Source organism: Mobula hypostoma, chromosome 20 (assembly GCF_963921235.1).
Source record: "Mobula hypostoma chromosome 20, sMobHyp1.1, whole genome shotgun sequence".
Classification (NCBI taxonomy): Eukaryota; Metazoa; Chordata; class Chondrichthyes; order Myliobatiformes; family Myliobatidae; genus Mobula; species Mobula hypostoma.
This window is the reverse complement of record NC_086116.1, coordinates 56,930,224-56,956,621: the sequence shown is the minus strand read 5'-3', so window position 1 is coordinate 56,956,621 and position 26,398 is coordinate 56,930,224. Positions and strand designations below refer to the sequence as shown.

The 26,398-nt window shown below is 43.8% G+C and overlaps 1 protein-coding gene across 1 annotated transcript; it reads right to left on the bottom strand.

Moving 5' to 3' along the window:
* Positions 1-6,398: 6,398 nt before the first annotated feature.
* On the bottom strand, positions 6,399-25,234 carry pax4 (paired box 4; the record flags this gene model as incomplete). Its single annotated transcript, XM_063072188.1, is given in 6 exon segments — positions 6,399-6,438; positions 10,940-10,983; positions 12,682-12,897; positions 13,843-13,973; positions 19,521-19,587; positions 25,212-25,234. Coding segments are annotated over 5 exon segments (477 nt in total), but the record flags the coding sequence as incomplete, so codon positions are not given.
* Positions 25,235-26,398: the final 1,164 nt, after the last annotated feature.

The window sequence follows — 26,398 nt, the reverse complement described above, 5'->3', positions numbered from 1 at the left end:
TTCCTCTATCCATGTCAGTATCTTTCCTGTAATGCCATAGAACGTAACCTTATTAAGTAACCCCATGTGTGGCACCTTATCAAATGCATTCTGAAAATCCAAGTAAGTGATATCTACTGCCTTTCCCCTGCTTGATACTTTCTCGAAGAACTCTAACAGGTTTGTCAGGCAAGATTTCCCTTTACAGAAACCATACTGACTTTGACTTATTTTATTATTAGTCTCCAAGTACCCAGAAACCTCATCCTTAATAATAGACTCCAATATTTTCCCAACCACTGAGGTTAGGCTAACTGGCTTATAATTTCCTTTTTTTTTCCAGTCCTCCGGGACCATGCCAGAATCAAGTGATTCTTGAAGGATCATAACAAATGCATCCATTATCTCTTCAGCAACCTCTTTCAGGACTCTGGGACGTAGTCCATCTGGTCCAGGTGACTTATCCACTTTAAGACCTTTGAGTTTGACTAGCACTTTTTCCTTTGTAATAGCAATGACACTCACTCCTGCTCCCTGACAGTTATGGACCTCTGACACAGTTCTAGTCTCTTTAGTCTCTTCCACAGTGAAGATAGATGCCCCATTAAGTTCATCTGCCATTTCCTTGTCCCCCATTGCTACCGCACCAGCACCATTTTCCAGTGGTCCATTATCAACTCTCACTTCTCTTTTATTCTTTATATACCTGAAAAAGTTGGTATTTTGCTTTATATTATTGGCTAGTCTGTCCTCATATTTCATCTTTTCCCTTCTTATTGCTTTTTAATTGCCTTTTGTTGGAGTTTAAAAGGTTCCTAATCATCCAATTTCCCACTCACTTTTGCTACATTATATGCCCTTTCTTGGTTTTTACACAGTCTTTTTTACCTTCCTTTGCCTACCCCTGCCATTTGAGAACTTCTGTGGAGCATATCCTGCAGCTTGTGAACTATTCCCAGAAACTTCGCCATCTCTGCTCTGACGTCGTCCCTGCCAGTATCCTCCTCCAATCCACCTGGGCAAGCTCCTCTATCATGCCCTTGTAATTCCCTTCATTCCATTGTGATACAGATACACATGACTTATGCTTCTCCTTCTCAAATTACAGTATGAATTCAATCATATCATGATCACTGCCTCCTAAGGGTTCATAGAAACATAGAAACATAGAAAATAGGTGCAGGAGTAGGCCATTCGGCCCTTCGAGCCTGCACCGCCATTTATTATGATCATGGCTGATCATCCAACTCAGAACCCCGCCCCAGCCTTCCCTCCATACCCCTTGACCCCTGTAGCCACAAGGGCCATATCTAACTCCCTCTTAAACATAGCCAATGAACTGGCCTCAACAGCTTGCTGTGGCAGAGAATTCCACAGATTCACCACTCTCTGTGTGAAGAAGTTTTTCCTAATCTCGGTCCTAAAAGGCTTCCCCTCTATCCTCAAACTGTGACCCCTCGTTCTGGATTTCCCCAACATCGGGAACAATCTTCCTGCATCTAGCCTGTCCAATCCCTTTAGGATCTTATACGTTTCAATCAGATCCCCCCTCAATCTTCTAAATTCCAACGAGTACAAGCCCAGTTCATCCAGTCTTTCTTCATATGAAAGTCCTGCCATCCCAGGAATCAATCTGGTGAACCTTCTTTGTACTCCCTCTATGGCAAAGATGTCTTTCCTCAGATTAGGGGACCAAAACTGCACACAATACTCCAGGTGTGGTCTCACCAAGGCCTTGTACAACTGCAGTAGTACCTCCCTGCTCCTGTACTCGAATCCTCTTGCTATAAATGCCAGCATACCATTCGCCTTTTTCACCGCCTGCTGTACCCGCATGCCCACTTTCAATGACTGGTGTATAATGACACCCAGGTCTCGTTGCACCTCCCCTTTTCCTAATCGGCCACCATTCAGATAATAATCTGTTTTCCTATTTTTGCCACCAAAGTGGATAACTTCACATTTATCCACATTAAATTGCATCTGCCATGAATTTGCCCACTCACCCAACCTATCCAAGTCACCCTGCATCCTCTTAGCATCCTCCTCACAGCTAACACTGCCACCCAGCTTCGTGTCATCCGCAAACTTGGAGATGCTGCATTTAATTCCCTCATCCAAGTCATTAATATATATTGTAAACAACTGGGGTCCCAGCACTGAGCCTTGCGGTACCCCACTAGTCACCGCCTGCCATTCTGAAAAGGTCCCGTTTATTCCCACTCTTTGCTTCCTGTCTGCTAACCGATTCTCCACCCACACCAATACCTTACCCCCAATACCGTGTGCTTTAAGTTTGCACACTAATCTCCTGTGTGGGACCTTGTCAAAAGCCTTTTGAAAATCCAAATATACCACATCCACTGGTTCTCCCCTATCCACTCTACTAGTTACATCCTCAAAAAATTCTACGAGATTCGTCAGACATGATTTTCCTTTCACAAATCCATGCTGACTTTGTCCGATCATTTCACCGCTTTCCAAATGTGCTGTTATCACATCCTTGATAACTGACTCCAGCAGTTTCCCCACCACCGACGTTAGGCTAACCGGTCTATAATTCCCCGGTTTCTCTCTCCCTCCTTTTTTAAAAAGTGGGGTTACATTAGCCACCCTCCAATCCTCAGGAACTAGTCCAGAATCTAACGAGTTCTGAAAAATTATCACTAATGCATCCACTATTTCTTGGGCTACTTCCTTAAGCACTCTAGGATGCAGACCATCTGGCCCTGGGGATTTATCTGCCTTCAATCCCTTCAATTTACCTAACACCACTTCCCTACTAACATGTATTTCACTCAGTTCCTCCATCTCACTGGACCCTCTGTCCCTTACTATTTCTGGAAGATTATTTATGTCCTCCTTAGTGAAGACAGAACCAAAGTAATTATTCAATTGGTCTGCCATGTCCTTGCTCCCCATAATCAATTCACCTGTTTCTGTCTGCAGGGGACCTACATTTGTCTTTACCAGTCTTTTCCTTTTTACATATCTATAAAAGCTTTTACAGTCTGTTTTTATGTTCCCTGCCAGTTTTCTCTCATAATCTTTTTTCCCCTTCCTAATTAAGCCCTTTGTCCTCCTCTGCTGAACTCTGAATTTCTCCCAGTCCTCAGGTGAGCCACTTTCTCTGGCTAATTTGTATGGTTCTTCTTTGGAATTGATACTATCCCTAATTTCTCTTGTCAGCCACGGGTGCACTACCTTCCTTGATTTATTCTTTTGCCAAACTGGGATGAACAATTGTTGTAGTTCATCCATGCAACCTTTAAATGCTTGCCATTGCATATCCACCGTCAATCCTTTAAGTGTCATTTGCCAGTCTATCTTAGCTAATTCACGTCTCATACCTTCAAAGTTACCCCTCTTTAAGTTCAGAACCTTTGTTTCTGAATTAACTATGTCACTCTCCATATTAATGAAGAATTCCACCATATTATGGTCACTCTTACCCAAGGGGCTTCTCACGACAAGATCGCTAATTAACCCTTCCTCATTGCTCAAAACCCAGTCCAGAATAGCCTGCTCTCTAGTTGGTTCCTCGACATGTTGGTTCAAAAAACCATCCCGCATACATTCCAAGAAATCCTCTTCCTCAGCACCTTTACCAATTTGGTTCACCCAGTCTACATGTAGATTGAAGTCACCCATTATAACTGCTGTTCCTTTATTGTACACATTTCTAATTTCCTGTTTAATACCATCTCCAACCTCACTACTACTGTTAGGTGGCCTGTACACAACTCCCACCAGCGTCTTCTGCCCCTTAGTGTTATGCAGCTCTACCCATATCGATTCCACATCTTCCCGGCTTATGTCCTTCCTTTCTATTGCGTTAATCTCTTCTTTAACCAGCAACGCCACCCCACCTCCCCTTCCTTCATGTCTGTCCCTCCTGAATATTGAATATCCCTGAACGTTGAGCTCCCATCCCTGGTCACCCTGGAGCCATGTCTCTGTGATCCCAACTATATCATAATCATTAATAACAATCTGCACTTTCAATTCATCCACCTTATTACGAATGCTCCTTGCATTGACACATAAAGCCTTCAGGCGCTCTTTTACAACTCTCTTAGCCCTTGTACAATTATGTTGAAAAGTGGCCCTTTTTAATGCTTGCCCTGGATTTGTCGGCCTGCCACTTTTACTTTTCTCCTTTGTACTTTTTGCTTCTACGCTCACTTTACACCCCTCTGTCTCTCTGCACTGGTTCCCATCCCTCTGTTGTGAACTAACCTCCTCACGCCTAGCCTCTTTAATTTGATTCCCACCCCCCAACCATTCTAGTTTAAAGTCACCTCAGTAGCCCCCGCTAATCTCCCTGCCAGGATATTGGTCCCCCTAGGATTCAAGTGTAACCCGTCCTTTTTGTACAGGTCACGCCTGCGCCAAAAGAGGTCCCAATGATCCAAAAACTTGAATCCCTGCCCCCTGCTCCAATCCCTCAGCCACGCATTTATCCTCCACCTCATCGCATTCCTACTCTCACTGTCGCGTGGCACAGGCAGTAATCCCGAGATTACTACCTTTGCGGTCCTTTTTCTCAACTCCCTTCCTAGCTCCCTATATTCTCCTTTCAGGACCTCATCCCTTTTCCTACCTATGTCATTGGTACCTATATGTACCACGACCTCTGGCTCCTCACCCTCCCACTTCAGGATATCTTGGACATGATCAGAAATATCCCGGACCCTGGCACCAGGGAGGCAAACTCCCATCCTGGTCTCTGGACTGCGTCCACAGAATCGCCTATCTGACCCCCTTACTATCGAGTCCCCTATCACAACTGCCCTCCTCTTCCTTGCCCTACCCTTCTGCCGGAGGCACGGCCACTGTCGCTTCCCCCGGGTAAGCTGTCCCCCCCAACAGTACTCAAACAGGAGTACCTGTTGTTAAGGGGCACAGCCACCGGGGTACTCCCCATCACCTGACTTTTCCCCTTCCCCCTCCTAACCGTGACCCACTTGTCTGCCTCCCGTGGCCCCGGCGTGACCACCTGCCTTCCACTCCTCTCTATCACCTCCTCGCTCTCCCTGACCAGACGAAGGTCATCGAGCTGCAGCTCCAGTTCCGTAACGCGGTCCCTTAGGAGCTGCATCTCGATGCACTTGGCGCAGATGTAGACGTCCGGGAGGCTTGGAGACTCCAGGGCCTCCCACATCCGACACCGAGAACAGCAAACTGCCCTCACAGTCATAATGCCCCTCTCCTCAAATAGCAACAGAAAATGAATGTCAAACCTTCCTCGCCTCGCCCGCTTCCGCCTAAACCCGGTGAGCCAAAGCCCTTAAGTCTTCACTCTGCTCCCGGCTCACTCCGCCACCCGCAAACTACGCTGCCCGCTCTATGAGGCTTTGTTCCTTTTAAATCTGCCGCGCTGCACTGCCCGACGTCACACGCCTGCGCAGTCCCGCCTCTCAGAAAGCCGTTGGAGAAAAAAAATAATGAAAATTTCAAAAATCTCTTTCTCAGCACTCCCACTCAGACTCTCAGACTCCTTCTTCGAATCAAACCCGAAGCATTCCTTTACATTAAATTTCCTAATAAGATCTGGGTTATCGCACAACACCCAATCTAAGATAGCCTTCCCCCAGTAGGCTCAACCACAAGCTGCTCTAAAAAGCCATCTTTTTGAGACACAATCTCAATGGCTCTTCACACGGCTTTAGACCACCTGGACAACACAAACACTTACATCAGGATGCTGTTCATTGACTATAGCTCAGCATTTAATACCATCATCCCCACAATCCTGATTGAGAAGTTGCAGACCCTGGGCCTCTGTACCTCCCTCTGCAATTGGATCCTCGACTTCCTAACCGGAAGACCACAATCTGTACATATTGGTGATAACATATCCTCCTTACTGACAATCAACGCTGACACACCTCGGGGGTGTGTGCTTAGCCCACTGCTCTACTCTCTATATACACATGACTGTGTGGCTAGGCACAGCTCAAATACCATCTATAAATTTGCTGACAATACAACCATTGTTGGTAGAATCTCAGGTGATGACAAGAGGGCGTACAGGAGTGAGATATGCCAACTAGTGGAATGGTGCCACAGCAACAACCTGGCACTCAATGTCAGTAAAATGAAAGAGCTGATTGTGGATTTCAGGAAGGGTGAGACAAAGGAACACATACCAATCCTCACAGAGGGATCAGAAGTGGAGAGAGTGAGCATTTTCAAGTTCCTGGGTGTCAAGATCTCTGAGGATCTAACTTGGTCCCAACATATCAATGTAGTTATACAGAAGGCAAGACAAGTGGCTATACGTTATCAGGAGTTTGAGGAGATTTGGCATGTCAACAAATACACTCAAAAACTTCTATAGTTGTACCGTGGAGAGCATTCTGACAGGCTGCATCACTGTCTGGTATGGAGGGGCTACTGCACAGGACCAAAAGAAGCTGCAGAGGGTTGTAAATCTAATCAGCTCCATCTTGGGCACTAGCCTACAAAGTACCCAGGACATCTTTAGGGAGCGGTGTCTCAGAAAGGCAGCGTCCATTATTAAGGACCTCTCGCACCCAGGGCATGCCTTTCTCTCAGTTTTACCATCAGGTAGGAGATACAGAAGCCTGAAGGCACACACTCAGCAATTCAGGAACAGCTTCTTCCCCTTGCCATCCCAATTCCTAAATGAACCCTTGGACACTGCCTGACTTTTTTTAACATACACTATTTCTGATTTTTGCGCATTTAAAAAAATCTATACAATATATGTATATTGTAATTGACTTACTTGTTTTTTTCTATATTATGTATTGCATTGAACTGCTGCTGCTAAGTTAATAAATTTCACGTCACATGCCGGTGATAATAAACCTGATTCTGATTCTGATTTAATAAATTCCCTCTCTTGCAATCTGACATCAACCTGATTTTCCCAATCCCCTTGCATACTGAAGTCCTCCATTACAATTGTGACATTACCCTTACTACATGTCTTTCCCAGCTCCCTTTGCAATCACAACCCCACATCTTGGCTACTATTTGGAAGCCTATATATGTTTCCCATAATGGCTTTTCCCCCCCTTGCAGTTTCTTAACTCCACGCACAAAGATTCAACAGTCTCTGACTCATGTCACCTCTTTCTAAGGATGCAATTCCATCTCTTACCAACAGAGCCACACCACCGCCTATGCCTTCCTGACTGTCCTTTTGATACAAAGTATATCCTTTGGCATTAAGCTCCCAACTATGGCCTTTATTCAGCCTCAAGTCAGTGATGCCCACAATGTCATACTGACCAATCTCTAATTGTGCCATGAGTACGTCCAACTTATTCCGAATGCCATGCACACTTAAATACAGCAGCTTCAGTCCTGCATTCTTCACCCTTTTGGATTTTGCCTCTGTAGTACAATTTAACTCTTTGCTCTGCTTGCAATTGTACCCGATCACTGGCTTGTCCTTCCTTACATTCATGTTACACTGATCATCTACTTGTAAACCTGCTGTCTCATCCTCAGCTCTATCATCCTGGTTCCCATCCCCCTGACATATTGGTTTAAACCACTCCTAACAGTTCTAGTAAATCTTCCAGCAAGAATATTGGTCCCCCTTGGATTCAAGAGCAACCCTTCCTATTTTTACAGGTTACACCTGCCCAGAAGAGGTCCCAATGATCCAGAAATCTGAATCTCTGCCCCCGTTTCAATTCTTCAGCCACACATTTATCTGCCACCTTATTCTACTCCTATTCTCCCTGTCACATGGCACAGGCAGCAATCCTGAGATTACTATACTGAGTTCCTGCTTCTCAGCTTCCTTCCTAATTCCCTGTATTCTTTTTCCAGGACTTTTTCTACCGATGTTGTTGGTACCAATATGTACCACGACTTCTGGCTGCTCACCCTCCCTTTTCAGGATATTGTGGACGCATTCAGAAACATTGCGGACCCTGGCACCTGGGAGGCAAACTACCATCCTTGTTTCTTTTTGGCATCCATAGAACTGCCTATCTGTCCCCTGAACTATAGAGTCCTCTATTACTGCTGCCATCCTCTTCCATTCTCTGCACTTCTGAGCCACAGGGCCAGAGTCAGCACTGTTGCTCCCCCTGGTAGGCACCCCCCCCCCACCCCAAACAGTACTCAAAATGAAGTACTTATTATTGTGGGGACGGCCACAGGGGTGCTCTTCACTCTCAGACATACAGCATGGTAATAGGCCCTTCCGGTCCAACAAGCACATGCCACCCAATTGCAATTTTGTGACCAATTAACATACTAGCCCACAGTCTTTCTTGTATAAAGTTCCTTGACACCAACCACAGAAAACTACCTTCAAGCATTACTTCTCATATGTGTCATACAAGCCATCTTTAGGGTGAATAGATAATTTTGGGCTCAGAACCGACCACAGATGTACATGCAAATGAAGTTCACCAGGTTGATTCCAGGGATGAAGGGGTTAACATATGAGGAGCAATTGAGTCACCTGGGACTATACTCTCTGGAGTTCAGAAGAATGAGAGGGGATCTTACAGAAACATACAAAATTTTGAAAGGGATAGATAAGATAGAAGTAGGAAAGTTGTTTCCATTGGTAAGTGAGACTAGAACTAGGGAACATTGCCTCAAGATTCAGGGGAGAAGATTTAGGAAGGAGATGAGCAGAAACTGTTTTTCCCAGACAGCAGTGAATCTGTGGAATTCTCTGCCCAGGGAAGCAGTTGAGGCTTATTCACTAAATATATTTAAGAAACAGTTAGATAGATTTTTACATGGTAGGGGAATTAAGGGTTATGGGGAAAAGGCAGGTAGATGGAGCTGAGTTTACGGACAGATCAGCCATAATCTTATTGCATGGCGGGGCAGGCTCGATGGGCCGGATGGCCTACTCCTGCTCCTATTTCTTATGTTCTTATATTTCTTATATAACCTACTTGATATTTTGTGCAGACTTGAGGTGATATTCCTTTTCAGGAAGGCTCCTTTTTGAAAAGATGCTAAGCTGAAACCACCACTGTTTTTCTCAGGTTGATCGAAAACTCTTCTAATTCTCTCGTTAGGAGATGCATTGAATAATTTTTCACTTGTGGGGGAGTGTCAAAATATAAGCAACAGTTATAATCATAAGGTAGGTACAGTTTGCACAGGTATGTACAAGTAAGCTATTTCCTCCACTGAGAAATCAATAATAATGTGTCAAAATCTTAAGCATAGGGGAGACATTGGGAAGCACTCTGTAAGAGCCATGCATCCATTTTCAATCTGCATTGTATTCTGTGTTGAGCCTTTATTATGGTAGCTAGTCACATGGGTGGGGCATGGTAAAAGCAAAGGGAATAAGTTCTGTATTCATGTTCTTTTCTGGTTAGATTAGAGCTGGGGAAACCTCAGGTGTCATATCTTGTGTTGACCACTTAACTTTGCTTAAATCCACTAAAGAACATTTAATATCACTCATTTTAGTTTCATAAGTTTCATTGCTTCAAGATTGTATGTTTTGTTAGTTGCTAATACAGGATCGAATACATTTCTTCGACGTTTTTGAACCTTATTATCAGATTTGGTCAGAGAGCACTTCATACAAGGATAACTCCCAGTGTGGTCACCAGCAGTGGTATTGGTTTGAGTTGCCACTGTTTAACAGAAAGGCTTTGGGAATCTGGACTCTGGACATCAAAATGCTGTGGAAATTGCAACACTAGCAGTTTTCAAAATTAATCCATTTGCTTTCAGAATAGGGGCCAAGGTGATGACATGAAAAGGTGTAGAAGACATGTTTCAGCTGAGCAGCAGGGACTACCAGGTACGATATGATGTATTTGAATCTATATGGGGAACTTGGCCAATCTGGTAAAATCTGTATTTAGAGACTGTCTCTAGCTGCCTCGAGAAGGAGCTGGTGGGTTGTTCGTTTAAGGTAGTGTCCTGATCATTAAGTGATTAATTTGGCATCTCCCTGATTCAACAAGTGGTGGAAATATGAAGTGAAAACTTACTGGAAGAGACAACAAAGCTAACAGCCCTTAGCAAATGATGAACAAGATAAATAATGGAGAAACAATGTTAGCTTGATCCTCTGCCTTAGCTTCTCAATTTCTTAAATTATAATCAAGGTTCAATGGTAACTTAGTGATAGGCTCTGTACAGCCTGTAATTCAGGGTCACCTGGAGAGGAATGGTAGATGGAGTTTAATATGCCAAGCAGGAGATGTTAGACCTCAGGAGCTCAAACGTGAAGGGACAGTACACTATTAGTGTCTAAAGTGAGAGGGGGTAAGTTCAGAGGGGATGTACAGGTCAAGTTTTTTACACAGAGATCGGTGAGTGCCTGGAAAGTGCTGCCGGGCTGGTGGTGGTGGAGGCAAATACACAGAGGTGTTTAAGAGCCTTTTAACATGAATATGCAGAGAATGGAGGGCCATGGACATTAGCTAGGCAGTTAATTACTTGGATACTTCGTTAAGCACAAATATGGTGGACAAAGGATTTATTCCTGTTTTTCTAGTACCAGCAATTTGCATGTAGCCAGAAATATATCAATGTGCCTCACAGGGGAGATTAGCATAAAGACTTGCCAAACTGCATTAGGATTAGGACAGTTTGACAAAAGCTTTGCCAAAGAGGGAAGCTTTAAGCAAGAAGCACAGAGGAAAGGGGACAGGGAACGAAGTACATAGTTTAGGGCATTGGTAACTGAAGGCGGCCATCAGTGATGGAACAACAAGGTGCCAGAATTTAGATGTTTTGGAGATTAGGGGACTGGGTGAAATTACAGGCACACAGGAAGAGGTAAGACACAAAAAGTGTTTGAAATCTTAAATTTAGAGTTGCAGTAAGGCACCACACCCAGGACTTGAGTGAACTAGACCCAAATATTCACGCATGACCTTGGTTCCTGTTAACGTTTCTGTCTTACTAAGTGTTTCCTGGTGTATCAGTCCCACCTTCTGAACTTCTCCTGCTTCTTGAGCTCTCAGGTGCAGAGAACTGCAGGTCAGAATGCAGATTGCGCAGAACTCGATTAATTGATGAAACCTAGAAAAGGTGCAAAGAAAATTTATTACTGTCTGCACATATAGTCTTGTGAACTCTTTGGGGAGCCTATTGTGAGCAGGGCTTTCAAAACAGTGGATGCAAAGACGTATAGGTGTATTGTTTTGCAGGTTTTCATTTCGAAATTTGCTCTTTGACTGCATTTATTTGGCACCTTTAACATAGAAAACAAGGTCCAGAGTGCTGTGCAAGGCAGACTGCGGGACTGGCCAGACTCCATCTGGCTAATGAATGTAGTTCTGATCACCGCAGAGAAGAAGCTGGCAGATTCACCAGAACAATATCAGAGTTAGAAGCATTATAGTAAAAATATGTTTTATCTTGAGTTTAGAAAGTTGAGAGGTGAGCCCATTGAGGTCTTTGAATTGATAAAGGAATTTGATGGAGGAGCCATTCCTGATGGTAGGGAAATAATGTTCTATCTATGTCAGGGGTCCCCAACAGTTTTTGCAACATGGTCCGGTTTAATATTGACAATGTTCTTGCAGACCAGCCAACAGGGGGGTGGTGTTCAAGTTCAACAATGCGTGACAGAGAATGAGGAAAGGTGTAGCTGACTCATATCATTTCATATCACTAAATCATATTGTTTCCTCGCGGCCCAGTAGCACATGCTTTGCGGCCGGTACCGGCCCGCAGCCCGGTGGTTGGGGACCGCGGATCTATGTCACTTAGGGGTGAAATCAAGAAATAGAGTATGAAGTAGGAATCTGAGCTCCCTCTGCGAAAGACCATTATCAAATGAGAATTTTGAAACCAACGTTTTGTTATGTGGAGATTTCAAGGAGATGTGCTGTGAAACACAGAATAGCCTTGATCGTATAATAACGTAGAAGATGTTTGATGGGATGAAATCCCTGTCCTGTTGCTGTGCTCCTAATGCAACTTTCCTCTTCACAATAAATGTGAAAAGATCATGTTAAAGAAGTGATACCTACACACCGGAAAGAAGTGTTGTCAGTAATTCAGGTCTACCTGGGTCCAGCATCAAATGTGCAAGGGTCAGACATCTCCAGAGCTGAGCACTGTTCGGTTCACCCAGCTGTAACAGTTCAGTTGTGCTTCAACCCCATAGACAACCTTTCACCATATGTTGCAAGTCAGCTTACACAACCTGCGGAAGGTGGATTTCCTAATGTTTGTATCCAATCATAAGCATATTCATCCGGCGATCCAGGGCTTCTGTGTGAGGGCCTATCACTTGGGACTTTACAACTGACGGGTACAGTACAGGAGATGTTTACAGTGAGCTACTCACTTGCCCATCCATTGAGATGTTCCCATGACCAATGATCTCACTTTAAGTACAGCACTCGTTATCTTGTTATCTCATGTTCTTATTAATTATTGCTGTTTATTTACATTTACATTTGCATAGTTTGTTGTTCTCTGCACTCCAGCTGATCTTTCATTGATCCTGTTATAGTTACCATTCTATGGATTTGCTGAATATGCCCGCAGCAAAATAAATGTCAGGGATGTTGTGGTGACATATATGTGCTCTGTTAATAAAATTTACTTTGAACATTGAACTTCATTTTTCGCCATTAAATTCCACAGTTCTATGATTCTGACCATTTCAGAGGTGGAATGGTGCTCTCCTCGCCATCTTCCAGTCACAGGTCCTCATCTGAAGGCAGAATTTCACTGTTAGACAATAGAATTAAATTGCAAACTCACACTAGGAATTTTATCCTTGGTGCAGATTCCCTCTGACAGCAGCTTTCCGCGGATTTCCCAGGCAAACATTGACGGATTGTTCCACTTAAGCTGAGCAATCCTTGCCACAACCTCTGGGGTTGACAGGCGTGGTTTACTCCCACCAATGGCTTTTGGGCCCACAGAGCCCGTCTGGTAAAATCGTCCCAGGATCTTACTCACACAACCATTGGAGACCTGCAATGGAGAGCAGATCACAAACAAGTCCTGATGAAGGGTCTTGGCCTGAAATGTTGAATGTTTGCTTTTTGCCATAGAGGCTGCCTGGCCTCCTGAGTCCCTCCAGCAGTTTGTGTGTATTGGAATGAAGAGGAGATGTTAAATTCAGTAGGGAACATAAGATGGTGTAATTACCAGATGATGCCCGGCAGGCAGGGATAGGGGAGAGAACTAGCAGAAACTATGTTCAAACAGTTACGTTCTGAGGAGGCTTTCAGATGTGAACAAGAGGAAATGGGAAGGGAGAGCCAGTAAATAGGGCTGAGATGTTGGGGCAATGCAGAAAAGGCAAGTCAGGAGTTTGGAGCATTAAGACCTGAAACATAAGGCTGGAGAACGTTATAGGGGTGGGCTTAGCTGAGTCAGTGAAACAAATTGGGATCTAGATTGAAGAATTTAAGTTTAGCAGGGTCAGCAAGAGAAGTCAACAGCCATGTTCAGTGAACTCGGTGTTAGAAAGGGAATGGCCACAGTTGGAGTTTGTGTTGTGTGGTTTCTCTATATGTTGACTTTGAGGGCATTGTAGATTATAGGGGAAGTAATCAAAGCAGAAGTGGGGTTTTGGTAGAAATGAAAAGATGAGTGGGGAGATAGAAGTAATCTTAGAAGGGCAAGAGATTAGAGTCAGGAGAATGTTACCAAGTTCTCAGCAGGAACCAGGAACCAGTGAGTTCAGGCTTGTCCATGTCTTAGGTAGACACTATCTCTTATAACCTAGGATGATACTATTCTTAATCTTGAACTGGAAGGTTTTTCGAGCTGAAGCTGGTTCAGCTATCAATATAGTTAAGCTTCAACTGGTTCATTTGATCTCAGAACTGAAAGCCAGAAAACTCCATGGGTGGATTTTTTCCCCAGGTTCTGTACCCTGATAAACGTAAGTGAAATGCAAAACTGGATTACCTGTAAAATCCTGGAGATGTCACATGCCTTGATGCCGTTTGTTGCCATTTCTATGATCCTCTCCCGCTTACATGTGGGCAAAGGTCGTCCATTGACAAAGAAGCCTCCCAGTTGATTTACACAGCCGACTCCTGCAAGTGGAGAGGTAGTGTAATATAAATGAGCATAAATGGGCAATTCCTAAACCTAACCTATGAAGAACAGAGTCCAGCCTCTGTAAGAAACTTCCTGCTAACAGACTTCATGTTGTAAGTTCAAGATTTCTCAGCCAAGAAATATCAAATGTCAGGGACAGGTGGGCTTTTAGTTGGGCTTTAGCAAGGGTTAGATAAAGCTGGCAACCTGCAGACAACAGGGAACACAAGATGCTGTCATCATCCACAATTCTCACAGACTTTACACGAAGGGAGTCCAGATAGTAGTCAGGAATACAAGAGGTTCTGCGGACGTTGGAGATCTTAAGCAACACAGAAACACAAATTGCTGGAGGTACCCAGCAGTTCAGGCATCTATGCAGGGAAATAAACAGTTGATGTTTCTAATCTTGATGATAGGTCTTGGCCTGAAATGTCACCTGTTTATTCCCCTCTATAGATACTACCTTATCAGCTGAGTCTTTCCAACATTTTGTGTAGCTAGTAGTGATGCTTAGAAACCCTGTAGTCATCTTTAGTATAAAGATGCTGAGGTTAATTATATTGCTCCAGGTAAGACTCACTGGGTAAGTGTAGGCCAGATGACCATAAGACCATAAGACCATAAGACAAAGGAGCAGAAGTTGGCCATTCGGCCCATTGAGTGTGCTCCGCCATTTTAACATGAGCTGATCCATTCTCCCATTTAGTCCCACTCCCCCGAATTCTCACCTTAACCTTTGATGCCCTGGCTACTCAGATACCTATCAATCTCTGCCTTAAATACACCCATTGACTTGATCTCCACTGCCACCCGTAGCAACAAATTCCAAAGATTCACCACCCTCTGGCTGAAAAAATTTCTTCACATCTCTGTTCTGAATGGGTGCCCTTCAATCCTTAAGTCATGCCCTCTCGTACTAGACTCCCCCACCATGGGAAGCAACTTTGCCACATCCACTCTGTCCATGCCTTTCAACATTCGGAATGTTTCTATGAGGTCCTCCCTCATTCTTCTAAACTCTAAGGAGTACAGTCCAAGAGTGGACAAACATTCCTCATATGTTAACCCTCTCATTCCCGGAATCATTCTAGTGAATCTTCTCTGAACCCTCTCCAACATCAGCACATCCTTTCTTAAATAAGGAGCCCAAAACTGCACACAGTACTCCAAGAAGAAGTACTTACCAGTGCCTTATAGAGCCTCAACATCACATCCCTGCTCCTACACTCTATTCCTCTAGAAATGAATGCCAACATTGCATTCGCCTTCTTCACCACCAACTCAATCTGGAGGTTAACTTTAAGGGTATCCTGCACGAGGACTCCCAAGTCCCGTTGCATCTCAGAACTTTGAATTCTCTCCCCATTTAAATAATAGTCTGCCCGTTTATTTCTTCTACCAAAGTGCATAACCATACACTTTCCAACATTGTATTTCATTTGCCACTTCTTTGCCCATTCTTCCAATCTATCCAAGTCTCTCTGCAGACTCTCTGTTTCCTCAGCACTACCGGCCCCTCCACCTATCTTTGTATCATCAGCAAACTTAGCCACAAAGCCATCTATTCCAGAATCCAAATCATTGATGTACAACGTAAAAAGAAGCGGCCCCAACACGGACCCCTGTGGAACACCACTGGTAACTGGCAGCCAACCAGAATAGAATCCTTTTATTCCCACTCTCTGTTTCCTGCCAATCAGCCAATGCTCTATCCACGTATGTAACTTTCCAGTAATTCCATGGGCTCTTATCTTGTTTAGCAGCCTCATGTGTGGCACCTTGTCAAAGGCCTTCTGAAAATCCAAATATACAACATCCACTGCATCTCCCTTGTCTAGCCTACCTGTAATTTCCTCAAAAAATTGTAATAGGTTTGTCAGGCAGGATTTTCCTTTAAGGAAACCATGCTGAGTTCTGCCTATCTTGTAACCTCATCCTTGACAATCGACTCCAACAACTTTCCAACCACTATAGGTGACCTTATCAGGTCAATAATTTCCTTTTTGCTTCCTTGCCGCCTTCTTAAATAGCTGAGTGACATTTGCAATCTTCCAGTCCTCCGGAACCATGCCAGAATCTATCGACTTTTGAAAGATCATCGCTAATGCCTTCACAATCTCCACAGCTACTTCCTTCAGAACTCGAGGGTGCATTCCATCTGCTCTGGGAGATTTATCTATGCTTAGACTATTCAGCTTCCTGAGTACTTCCTCTGTCGTAATTATGACTGCGCACACTTCTCTTCCCTGCTACCCTTGAGGGTCCAGTATACTGCTGATGTCTTCCTCAGTGAAGACTGATGCAAAATACTCATTCTGTTCCTCCACCATCTCCTCATCTCCCATTGCAATTTCTCCAGCATCATTTTCTATCGGTCCTATATCTACTCTCACCTGTCTTTTACTCTTTATATACTTGAAAAAGCTTTTAGTATCCTCTTTGATATTATTTGCTAGCTTCCTTTCATAGTTCATCTTTTCCCTCTTAATGACCTTTTTAGTTTCCTTTTGTAAGCTTTTAAAAACTTCCCAATCCTTTGTCTTCCCACTAAATTCTGCTTCCTTGTATGTCCTCTCCTTTGCTTTAACTTTGGCTTTGACTTCTCTTGTCAGCCACAGTTGCATCTTTTTTCCATTTGAAAATTTCTTCTTTTTTGGAATATATCTGTCTTGCACCTTCCTCACTTCTCACATAAACTCCAGCCACTGCTGCTCTGCCGTCCTTCCCGCTAGTGTCCCTTTCCAGTCAACTTTGGCCAGATCCTCTCTCATGCCACTGTAATCTCCTTTACTCCACTGAAATACCGACACATCAGATTTCGGCTTCTCTTTCTCAAATTTCACAGTGAACTCAATCATGTTATGCTCACTGCCTCCTAAGGGTTCCTTCACCTCAATCTCTCTAATCACTTCTGGTTCATTACACAATACCCAATCCAGTACAGCTGATCTCCTAGTGGGCTCAACAACAAGTTGTTCTACAAATTCTACAAATTCTCTCTCTTGAGATCCAGTGCCGACCTGATTTTCCCAATCCACTCACATGTTAAAATCCCCCACAATTATCATAACACTGCCCTTCTGACAAGCCTTTTCTATTTCCTGTTGTAATTTGTAGTTCACATCACTGCAGCTGTTAGGAGGCCTGTATATAACTGCCATCAGGGTCCTTTTACCCCTGCAATTTCTTAGCTCAACCCATAAAGATTCTGTACCTTCCGATCCTATGTCACCTCTTTCTAATGTTTTGATATCATTTCTTACCAATAAAGCCACGCCTCCCCCTCTGCCTACCTTCCTATCCTTCCAATACACCATGTATCCTTGGACGTTCAGCTCCCAGAGACATACATCCTTTAGCCACGTCTCAGTGATGGCCACAATATCATACCTGCCAATCTGTAGCTGTACTACAAGATCATCCACCTTATTCCTTATGCTGCGTGCTTTTAAGTATAACACTTTAAGTCCAGTATTTGGTACTTTTTGCTTTGATTGCACTGCAACTCATCCCAATGGCTGCAAATTTGCCCCATCACCTGCCTGTCCTTCCTGACATCTTTACTGCTCACTACCTTAGATTTATTTCTGTTTTCCCCCCCTCCGCTCTATCACTCTGGTTCCCATCCCCCTGCCAAATTAGTTTAAACCCTCCCTAACAGCTCTGTTAAACTTTCCCACCAGGATATTGGTCCCCTTCGGGTTCAGGTGTAACCTGTCCATTTTGAACAGGTTATACTTCCCCCAGAAGAGATCACAATGATCCAAGAATCTGAAGCCTTGCCCCCTGCACCAGTCTCTCAGCCACGCATTCATCTGCCTGATCCTACTATTCTTGCCCTCGCTAGCACGTGGCACAGGTAGAAATGCTGAGATTACTACCCTGGAGGCCCTGCTTCTCAGCTTCCTTCCTAACTCCCAGAAATCTCTCTTCAGAACCTCCTCCCTTTTCCTATCTATGTCATTGATACCAACATGTACCAAGACAACTGGCTGCTCGCCCTCTCCCTTCAGAATATTCTGGACCCGATCCGAGACATCCCGTACCCTGGCACCTGGGAGGCAACACACCATGCGGGTATCTCTATCAGGCTCACAGAATCTCCTGTCTGTTCCCTGACTCTGGAATCCCCTACGACTACCGCATTCCTCTTCTCCCTCCTTCCCTCCTGCACAATAGCACCAGGCTCAGTGCCAGAGACCCGGTCACCGTGGCCATCCCGTCAGGTCATCTCCCTCAACAGCATCCAAAACGAGATACTTGTTGCTGAGGGGGGCAGCCACAGGGGTGCTCTCCACTATCCAGGCATTTCCCTTCCCTCTCCTGATGGTCACCCAGATTTCTGACCCCTGTTGTCTAGGGATGACTACCTCCCTGTAGATCCTGTTTATCACCTCTTCACTTTCCCTAATAAGCATCAAGATGTCAAACCAGGACAATAGTTAGAACTGTACCATATGGTGCATTCTCCTACTGAGTGTTAAGGAGATCAAACGATGTGGCCCTGGAGAACATATGCAAAATGGGAGAACATATCAGAGATTCCATCACACAGCCCATCAATAAATAGTCTGACAATGTACTAAATCAATCGACAAAGAATACTAGCATCTGTAGCAGTAACACAGGCATAATTACACTTTGTTCTTCATGCACATTATTCGGGGATATTGCTCCTTGGGCATGTTGAAATTGTGGTTTGTAGATTACAACATACATATGTTAACAGGAATAGTGATACTAGCACGTGGCCAAGTGGTTAAGGCATTGGTCTAGTGATCTGAAGGTCGCTAGTTCGAGCCTCAGCTGAGGCAGCGTGTTGTGTCCTTGAGCAAGGCACTTAACCACACATTGGTCTGTGACGACACCGGTGCTAAGCTGTATCGGCCCTAGTGCCCTTCCCTTGGATAACATCGGTGGCATGGAGAGGGGAGACTTGCAACATGGGCAACTGCCGGTCTTCCATACAACCTTGCCCAGGCCTCAGTCATCATCGAAAATCGATGGACAGCCGAAGAGAAGAAGATACTAGTTTAGTGCCTGTGCAATCATTTTTGCAGTCAATAACCAAATAAAAACAACCTTATTTATTTCTATACTTTCTATTTATTTATTCAGAGATAGAGTGCAGGACAAGCCCTTCCCCTACGATCTGCACTGCCCAGCAATTCACTTATCGAACTCTAATCACGGGACAATTTACAATGACCAATCAACCTACTAAACGGTACAGCTTTGAGCTGTGGGAGAAAACCAGAGCAGATGAAGGAAACACATATTGTCAAGGGACGAATGTAAAAACTCTTTACAGACGGCGCTGAATTGAGTTCTGAACTCTGATGCCCCAAGCTGTAACAGCATTGTGCTAACCGCGGCACTCCCAATTCAGAAAGTCCACAGCTGAAATTTTAAACCATCTTCTCTTCCAGACCTGTATTTTCACTATTGGGCTAACTGCTGAAAAAAAGCCAATTTTGTGGTGAAATAAATTGGAATTGTTTTAATTTCTCCATTGCTTTTGAAAATGAAAACTTAAATACCTTTCCGTGGCATTGCTTCATGTTCACAGACTTCAGTTATGTTCATTTGCTACTATTAATTCACGTTCTGCAAGGAAGACAAAAGTCACAACTTATGTGTAAATACTTTAACTTTCAAATGAGTAATGTGACAATTGGATGAAGGAAAGATCTCCAACTGTATTGACTAAAAAAAAATTAAAGCAGTATTCTAGGTTCACAGTCCACTCATGACTATTTCAGTAATGGGGGAAAGACTGTATGTTACAGCTATTTTAAGTCATTGATGAGACCATTCTTAGACTGTTTTGGTCATCCTGTTATTGGAAAGACATTGTCAAGCTGGGCAGGGTGCAGAAGAGATTTACGAGGATGCTGTCTGGACGACAGGGTCTGAATTATAGGGAGAAGTTAATCATGATGGATCTTTATTCCTTGGAGCCCAGGAGAATGAGGGGTGACCTCAAAGAAGTTTATAAAATTATGAGGGATATGGATATGTAGACAGTCTAAGTCTTTTCCCCAGGATTGGGGAATCCAAACTAGTGGGCACAGGGACAAGATAGGAGAGTAAAGATTTAAAAGAGACCTGAGAAGTAACTTCCTTACACGGATGGTACCTGGAATGAGTTCCAGAGGAAATGGTTGAACTGGGTACAGTTGCAACATTCAAGAGGCATTTGGATAGGTAGATGGAGGGGGAGGGCTTGGAGGGCTGTGGGCCGACTGCAGGCAACTGGGGCGAGCAGGAAGGATGCTCTGAATGGGCTGAAAGGACCTTGACCCTGACTCTATAGCCTTATGGGCTAGATGGCTGATCCAGTGCTGTACTGTTCTCTGGTCTAAGTATTATGCCTTTTCGAAATGTGAAATTCAATCTTCAAAGCACTGGAAAGGAAAACTCTGAAAACATTTACTGAGATGGAATTTCATTCATGAAGTTGCAGTGATGTCTTTGACCCCAAACGCCCCCCAACCCCCACCATCAGGCAGGAGGTACTGCAGCATCAGGACAAGAACTGTTCGGATGGGAAATAGCTTCTATCCCCCAGACCATGAGACTACTGAACTCCCTGTTACCACCCAGGTCTCATCACGTAGAAAGTGCCAGCAACATTATACTATTTACTTTTTAACTTGTGTTGCTATTATCTGTTAATTTACTAGTGGTAATATTACTTGATGTGATATGTGCATGAGTTATGTATACTGTGCTGTGCACCTTGGTCTTTTGGTCTGGAGGGACATTGTTTCGTTTGGCAGTATACATGTGTATGGTTGAATGACCATAAACTTGAACTTGAACTTGAATCCTCCTCAAAACAGTGCGCCTTCTTATCATTCGGACCAATACCATGGAAATCTGTGAATATTTTGTAACCAGGGCACTGCAAACGTTGGCCTAAATTGTGTGTGAATCTTGATGACGCATGTAAACTGGATCACATGTTAATGTCAGAGGATCTTATTCCAGTACAGAAATGGGATCTATGAGTCCACCTCTTCCATGCCTGTCCACACCTTCTCTACCTAAGTACCTGTTGAAACATCTGGTGACATTGCAATTGTATCTGCCTCCACCAGCTCCCCAGGCAGCTCATTCCACATAACCATCACCGTCTATGTGAAAAAGTTACTGCTCAGATCTTCTTTAAATTTCTCTCCACTCTCCTCCATCTGTGTCATTTCATTCAAGACTCCCTTGCCCTAGGGAAAATAATCTATCTACACCCTTCATAATTTTATTAACCTTTCTCAGCCTCTAAAGTTTCAATGAAAATAAACCATTGTTCCCTCTAAGTTGCGCAGGTGTGCAGCCGCACAGTAACTGCAATGCTCCCACACACATAGCCTTGGTTGCCATGCAGCTGAATAAGGACAGACAAGAAAAAGTTTACAAAACATGAAAGATTTTCTTTGTTGCATTGTGTTTCACTATACCCTTCAATTAATAAATAAAATCAAACGTATGTGATTTTAAAATTTTTGTTCTAAATATTCATAGTATGCATATTAAAGTACGACACAGTTTTCAGTCATGTAATAATTTCCTGTTCCAAGCAATGGTTGGTCTGTGGAGCTGCCAAAAAAAAGAGGGAACGTTGGAATAAACGCAGCTTATCCAATCTCTCCTTATGACAGCAGCCTTCCATTTTAGGTGATATCTGGAGAATCACTACTGCAGTTTGCCACCACATCGAAGCATCTGTGAATTCATATGCACAAGATCTGAATAATGAGTACCTGTATTATGTTCTGGAGGACAACTATATCATGAGTATCAGAGATATATTGAAGGTCTCACTGACCCTGCTCATGGACTATTTGTCCCATTTCCATCAGAGAAGAGCATCCACACCAGGATCAATAGACTAAGAAACATTTACTTCCCCCAAACCGTCAGGCTGATTTGCACCTCACCTCACCGGCACCATCGCTACACACACATCATTGAGCATCACTTTATATACATACAATCAATGGATGTAACAGCTACTTGTACATTGTATTTTATAGTATTGCTTTTATTTATTGTGATTGTTATGCTTATTGTGTGTTTATGCTGCATCAGATCCGGAATACTGATCATTTTGTTCTCCTTTATGTACAAAAGGATGACAATAAACAATCTTGAAACTTGAGTATGCAGTTGAGGAAGCCATGCCTCATTAATGCCACACCTTAGGTTATCTTCCTGTGCTAATGGTCTTGCGGAAGATTCCATTAAAAAGTTTCCCATAGCATTCCAATTCTATGCATCTAAATGAGCTTCAGCACCTGTTTGCCTTTCTGGATTTGTTATGAGTTATTAGTGTTTCAGTCCCCTGTTCCTCTTGTCCATTTGGGTTCTTATTTTTCAAGTAATATGTGATCGCCCCTCTCTGACCAAAGTTTCAACGTTGACCTTAATTTCCAACTCAGTGTCAAATCTGCATATATTACTGTAATTATCTTCCCATGTGATATGTGCAAGAAGCTATAAATTGTACATTTATACTGTGTTGTCTCAATCGAGTGATTGAATTGAGTTGAATTGAATCGAGTGATTGTCACCTAAAGACTTTAAAATAATGTTTAAATAAGATTAGCTTTATTTGTTACATGTACATCAAAACATACAGTAAAATGCATTGTTTGCACCAACAACCAACACAGGCCAATGATGTGCTGGGGGCAGCGGGCAAGTGCCACCATGCTTCCTAGGTCAACAATTCATGTCCACAACTTACTGACTATAACCTACACACCTTTGGAATGTGGGAGGAAACCAGAGCATCAGGAGGAAATCCATGTGGTCACAGGGAGAACATATAAATTGCTTACAGGCAGTGGCAGAATGAAAGAATACATCAATCTTGAAAGGGGTTTGGGATGTTAATTGATTCTGCCTTTTATATCTGTACCACAGGTATGTAACGGCAACCAAAAGTCCTGGTAGTTAAATTAAACTATTAAAATAGATGCAAGTGTCTAAATCTGAAAGAAAACCCTGAACATGCTCGGAAAACCCAGCAGTTCCGATAGCATCTGTGGAAAGAGAAAAGGGTTAATGATTTAGGTGGAGGAACGTTTATCGAAGCGGAGGATCGTGTACCTCTGGAGGGTGTCCTACAGAGCATTAATCAGACTTGTCATCCAGGAATATAGGAAAAACAATCATGAGGCTGGCTATCTGATAGTTAAACGATTGGGTTAGGACGGAAGATCATGGTCTTGAGCCTCGATGGAAGTGAATTTATAATCTGCGGTGGAAAAGTTAACACTAACATGCCAGGGAGGTTCGTTAAGCTTTGTGACAGAAGTTAGCGCAATCATGGGCACAACTCTCTCCACCACTGGAAGTATGTGCACGAGGTGCTTTCTCAAGAAAGCAATATCTTTCAGCAACAGATCCCATCATCTGGGTAATTGCCACCGTTTTACAGCTCCCATAGACAGGAGGTACAGAAACCTGAAGTCCCACAACATCAGTTTCAAGAACAATTACTTCCCTTCATCATTCGGCTTTGATCCAACCTACGCAACGCCAATCACCTCAGTTTAGAAATACCATTAACACTTGGATCGACAATGGACTTTTGTTCTATTGTGATATTTCTTGTTAAAAGTTGTATATGATTTGTGTTTCATTTATGTTTTTTTCTCATGAATGTTGTGTACCTGACGCTAATCGCCTGGGATGCTGTTGCAAATAAGTTTTTCCATGCGCTTGTGCATATAGCAATAAACTCGGATGTGAAGTTCCTCTCTCATCCCGTCCGATGTTTCAGACATTGCCCCTCACTAACGTGTTTATCCTATCAATAAACTCGGATGTGTAGTTCCTCTCTCATCCCGTCCGATGTTTCAGACATTGCCCCTCACGAACGTGTTTATCCTATCAGTCGCGCAACGAGAACGGACCTTCCCATAACAATCCCGTTTAAAGTAAATTCTGTTTCGAGTTCACGAAATTTCCGTCCACTGCACCCCATTTATCCAAATGCTCGGATAATCAAAATCCCATGGATGATTTTGATGCAATTATAAAGTTTGTGGCGATCCGCGCTTCTGATTAAATCAAGGACGCGAAAGCACCGGCTCTAAGAAAATGAAATCACCAACTCTCGGCTTTCCGGACAGATCAGGGCAGAGACTGGAAGGTTATACATCCCACGCACTTCGACAGAAAAAAACAATTACATTCTAAGCCTTTCTTAAGAGAGAAAAAAATAAAAATTGTGAATCCCTTACAATAACTTTCCATGTCAGTTCATCCACCGCTCCAGGTTGCTCATCGAGTAACTGGGGACAGTTAAAATGTCACCACTCTGTCTCTCCTTGGGTATTACAGTGAAGAAGGGAACTGACCGCAAGGTGACTTCGAGATTGCTTGTTACTTGGCATGGATTAAATTCAGCGCTTGATGCCGTACCTGTCCTGTAATCCTCTCGCGGGCAGCTCCTGCGTGAACTTAGTCTTCTGTCTCGTCCTCCTGTTGCTTTTAACATTCAGTCACGGAGACGCTGATAGGAGAACACAGGGGAGTTCAGACTGGTAGAAGGGGAGGAGATTCCGACTAAAGATTTTATCTCCTCCCAAGGATTGTAGGTCACAAATAAACACGGAAACTGCAGAAACAATAAACGGGTTTCTTTCCACCGAGTCTGCCTGACCTGCTTAGTGTTTCCAGCAATTTTTGTTTTTATCTCAAATTTCCGTCATCTGCATTTTTCTTTGAATCTTCATTTACTGATCACAAACGGTGATCTGGCCGGAGCTCACAACCCCCGACCCTTCCGTAGTAGCTCAGCGTTGAGTCTGGGAACGGTGTCCACCACTGTGACTTCCCTTTTCAATACCAGGTGGAAATCAGTAAAATTTATTATTTTGGTATTTGAATATTAGGCGCTGATTCCGAACAGAAGTCCCAGTCAGCTTTTGTTCGTTTTCAATGTTATGTTATATATACATTTAAAATAACGTTATTTTTCATTTATATCGGGAGAACCCCCTGGGCCTTCCGTGAACCTGGTCGGGAATATCCGTACTCCGAGTGAAAGGCCCGCACACTCCAACAGTCCGGGTATTCGTGTTCCGGCTTCGCTGAGTGCGCACTGGGGCTGCAACATTAGCGCAAAATTCTTGCAGAATAAACAGAATATTGTCCTATAGGGAGAGTAGCAAAAACGCCAAAGACAATGTATGAATGAAAGCAAAATTAATGAGGACCTGAAGTGACTGCCATCGTTTCCTGATGAAGTATCCCGGTCCGACACGTCGACTGTTTATTCCAGCAACACACATCAAAGTTGCTGGTGAACGCAGCAGGCCAGGCAGCATCTCTAGGAAGAGGTACAGTCGATGTTTCGGGCCGAGACCCTTCGTCAAGACTAACTGAAGGAAGAGTCAGTAAAGAGATTTGAAAGTGGGAGGGGGAGGGGGAGAGGAGCCGAAGAAATTACAGATGGGGAGCAGTGAGAGATGGTTTCACTGAACTCCCGTCGAAGAGAAGATTTAAACTTCTTCAGTGTAGGCATCACGGAAGAGGCTTCGCAGTAGTTACTATTTATTCTTCCCCGTTCTGCCTGACCTGCCGAGCTCCTCCAGCATTTTGTGAGTGCTGCTCTGGATCTCCAGCATCTGTGCTCATTATGAGCGAATACCGTTCACCGTTAGCAATTTAACCGCCCTGCAGTCACAGGAGGAAAACTGCGGTTCGTCTGGAAGATTCTGGCTCTTGCTTATTTTATTATTTTATTAGCTAGTTTATAACTGTCCCACTAAGATCAACAAGTTTTATGGATGTTTTGGACGCCAGACATGAAAAGATTTTGAATATGGATTCGTTGTCCTCCAAGACGATGACAACCTTGTCCTGATTCGGAGGCCTGCGCGCCTCAATGCACCAGAGAGCTCTGCTGACTGGAATCAGGGCTTTATGCTTCGGCACTTGGCAGGGTCACCCATGCCAAACAGGTCAAAGGGTAGAGGCCGGACTGAGAATGGTCCACCAGTCCTCCGTGTTCCGGGGTTCAGCTCAGGGCTAACAACCCTGACCAGTAAAACAAAATTGTTACGGAAGCAACAATGAAGAACCTTTCCGCACCTGAGTGCGATGGTATTCCAGAGTATCCACCCGGGACTTGCACGACTGACAGTAGTAACAACCGAGAGGAATCTACTGACATGATGAAAGAAGCCCGGAACACCGTCAAGATGGAAGGACCTTCATTGCTGCCCTAAATGCCAGCGGGATTATGGGCAAAAAGTTAGCATTTACAGGAAGTATGGATTCGTTGTGCTGTGCCTTCTCGTGCAGTAAAGGTAAAAGATAAACCCTCAGAGACAAAAGCGCCCCAATGATTGAAGTTGCATGGGGATAGTTGGAGAAATAAACCATCCCGGATCCAGTAATC